General features: G+C 31.0%; 1 protein-coding gene across 1 annotated transcript; it reads left to right on the forward strand.

Annotated features, from left to right (window-relative positions):
- Positions 1-501: 501 nt before the first annotated feature.
- Positions 502-840, forward strand: LOC101505443 (uncharacterized). Its single transcript, XM_004498172.1, has one exon. It carries the CDS (start codon positions 502-504, stop codon positions 838-840), a length of 339 nt encoding a protein of 112 aa, XP_004498229.1.
- The last annotated feature ends 581 nt before the right edge of the window (positions 841-1421 follow it).

Below are 1421 nucleotides of genomic sequence, written 5' to 3' on the forward strand. Positions count from 1 at the left end.
TTGTTTGAATCATTGCAAGCAAAAATTGGCTGTCTCATTTGGAGATGGAGAAGTATATTGTCGCCACTAATGTAAAAGTTAACAACCATATACCTGATGATCTTATCTTTCCTATCATGTCTAAATTGCCTATAAAATCTTTGAATCGATTTGGATGTGTATGCAAATCTTGGACTCTCTTGTTTGAAAATTCTAATTTCCTGATATTGTATCACAACTATTTCCTTTCTAATAATCATTCTTATTACGATGATACTTCTATCCTTCTAAATCATACTCTAATTCCTTTGACGGGTGAACTATTCCACTCTACGCAATAATTCTTGGAGGAAACTTGATGTTGACATGCCCTACTGTCGTGGGTATGATGAAGTGTACATAGATGGAATTTGTCATTGGTGGATTATAAATGATTACGGTAATCTTAGTAATGTTGGGCCGTGTTTTGTGTCATTTGACTTATGCAATGAGGTGTTTCTTACAACACCTTTTCCCTGAGACATGGTTGACTGTTTTGATATTTTACACTTGGGATTGTTAAATGGATCAATTGCTTTCATAATATATGACAAAACAACTACATTTCACATAAGAATATTGGGTGAACTTGGTGTGAAGGAATCATGGGCTAATATCTTCATTGTCAAGCCCTTACCTTGCGTTGAACGTCCAATTGGAGTAGGAAAGAAATGGGATATATTCTTGAGAAAAAATGATGATGAACTAGTGTGGTATGATATGAGTACTCAGACAATTGATGAGCTTGGTGTTAAAGAAAGCCAAAATTATTGTTGCATTGTAGTTTATAAGGAAAACCTTCTCCCAATTGTAGGTTTATGACTTTGGTCAATAGGAAATGATAACGAAAAAATGATTGAAGTCATATCCAAATTGTTTTTATGTTGTATACAAATTGGTTTGCCTAGTATATGGAAAATCTAGAAACTATCTAATAATATGGATTTCACTTTATCAATTTTATTTTGTAGTTTACTCTTTCTATTTACAAACTCATCTAGTTTTCATTTTAATTGTAAGAGTGATATGTTGTCTTTGCTTAATGGACTCTAATTTAATGTGGAAATACCTCTTGTTTGGGAAACTTGATATTTTAACGAGCAATATATCTCTATTTGACCTTATCAGGTATGTCATTGTGTTTAATTTTGTGCTATATCATTTAAATAAACCAACTATCGATATCTGATGGAATGTTATTTTGTTTTCTTAAATGAATCATCTATTGGATTTAAAACACATATATCATCAATATTCCCTCAAGTTTTACTTTCAGTATTGTTATTTCAAATAGACACTTGTAGTTTATGATTTCTTCTTGTTTAATTATACTCTTGTTGACTTCTAAACTATGTGTTAGCTACAATGCCTAACATTTTAGGTTATAATTTTTATTTATCCTT

The sequence above is a fragment of the Cicer arietinum genome, chromosome 4 (assembly GCF_000331145.2).
Source record: "Cicer arietinum cultivar CDC Frontier isolate Library 1 chromosome 4, Cicar.CDCFrontier_v2.0, whole genome shotgun sequence".
Taxonomy (NCBI): Eukaryota; Viridiplantae; Streptophyta; class Magnoliopsida; order Fabales; family Fabaceae; genus Cicer; species Cicer arietinum.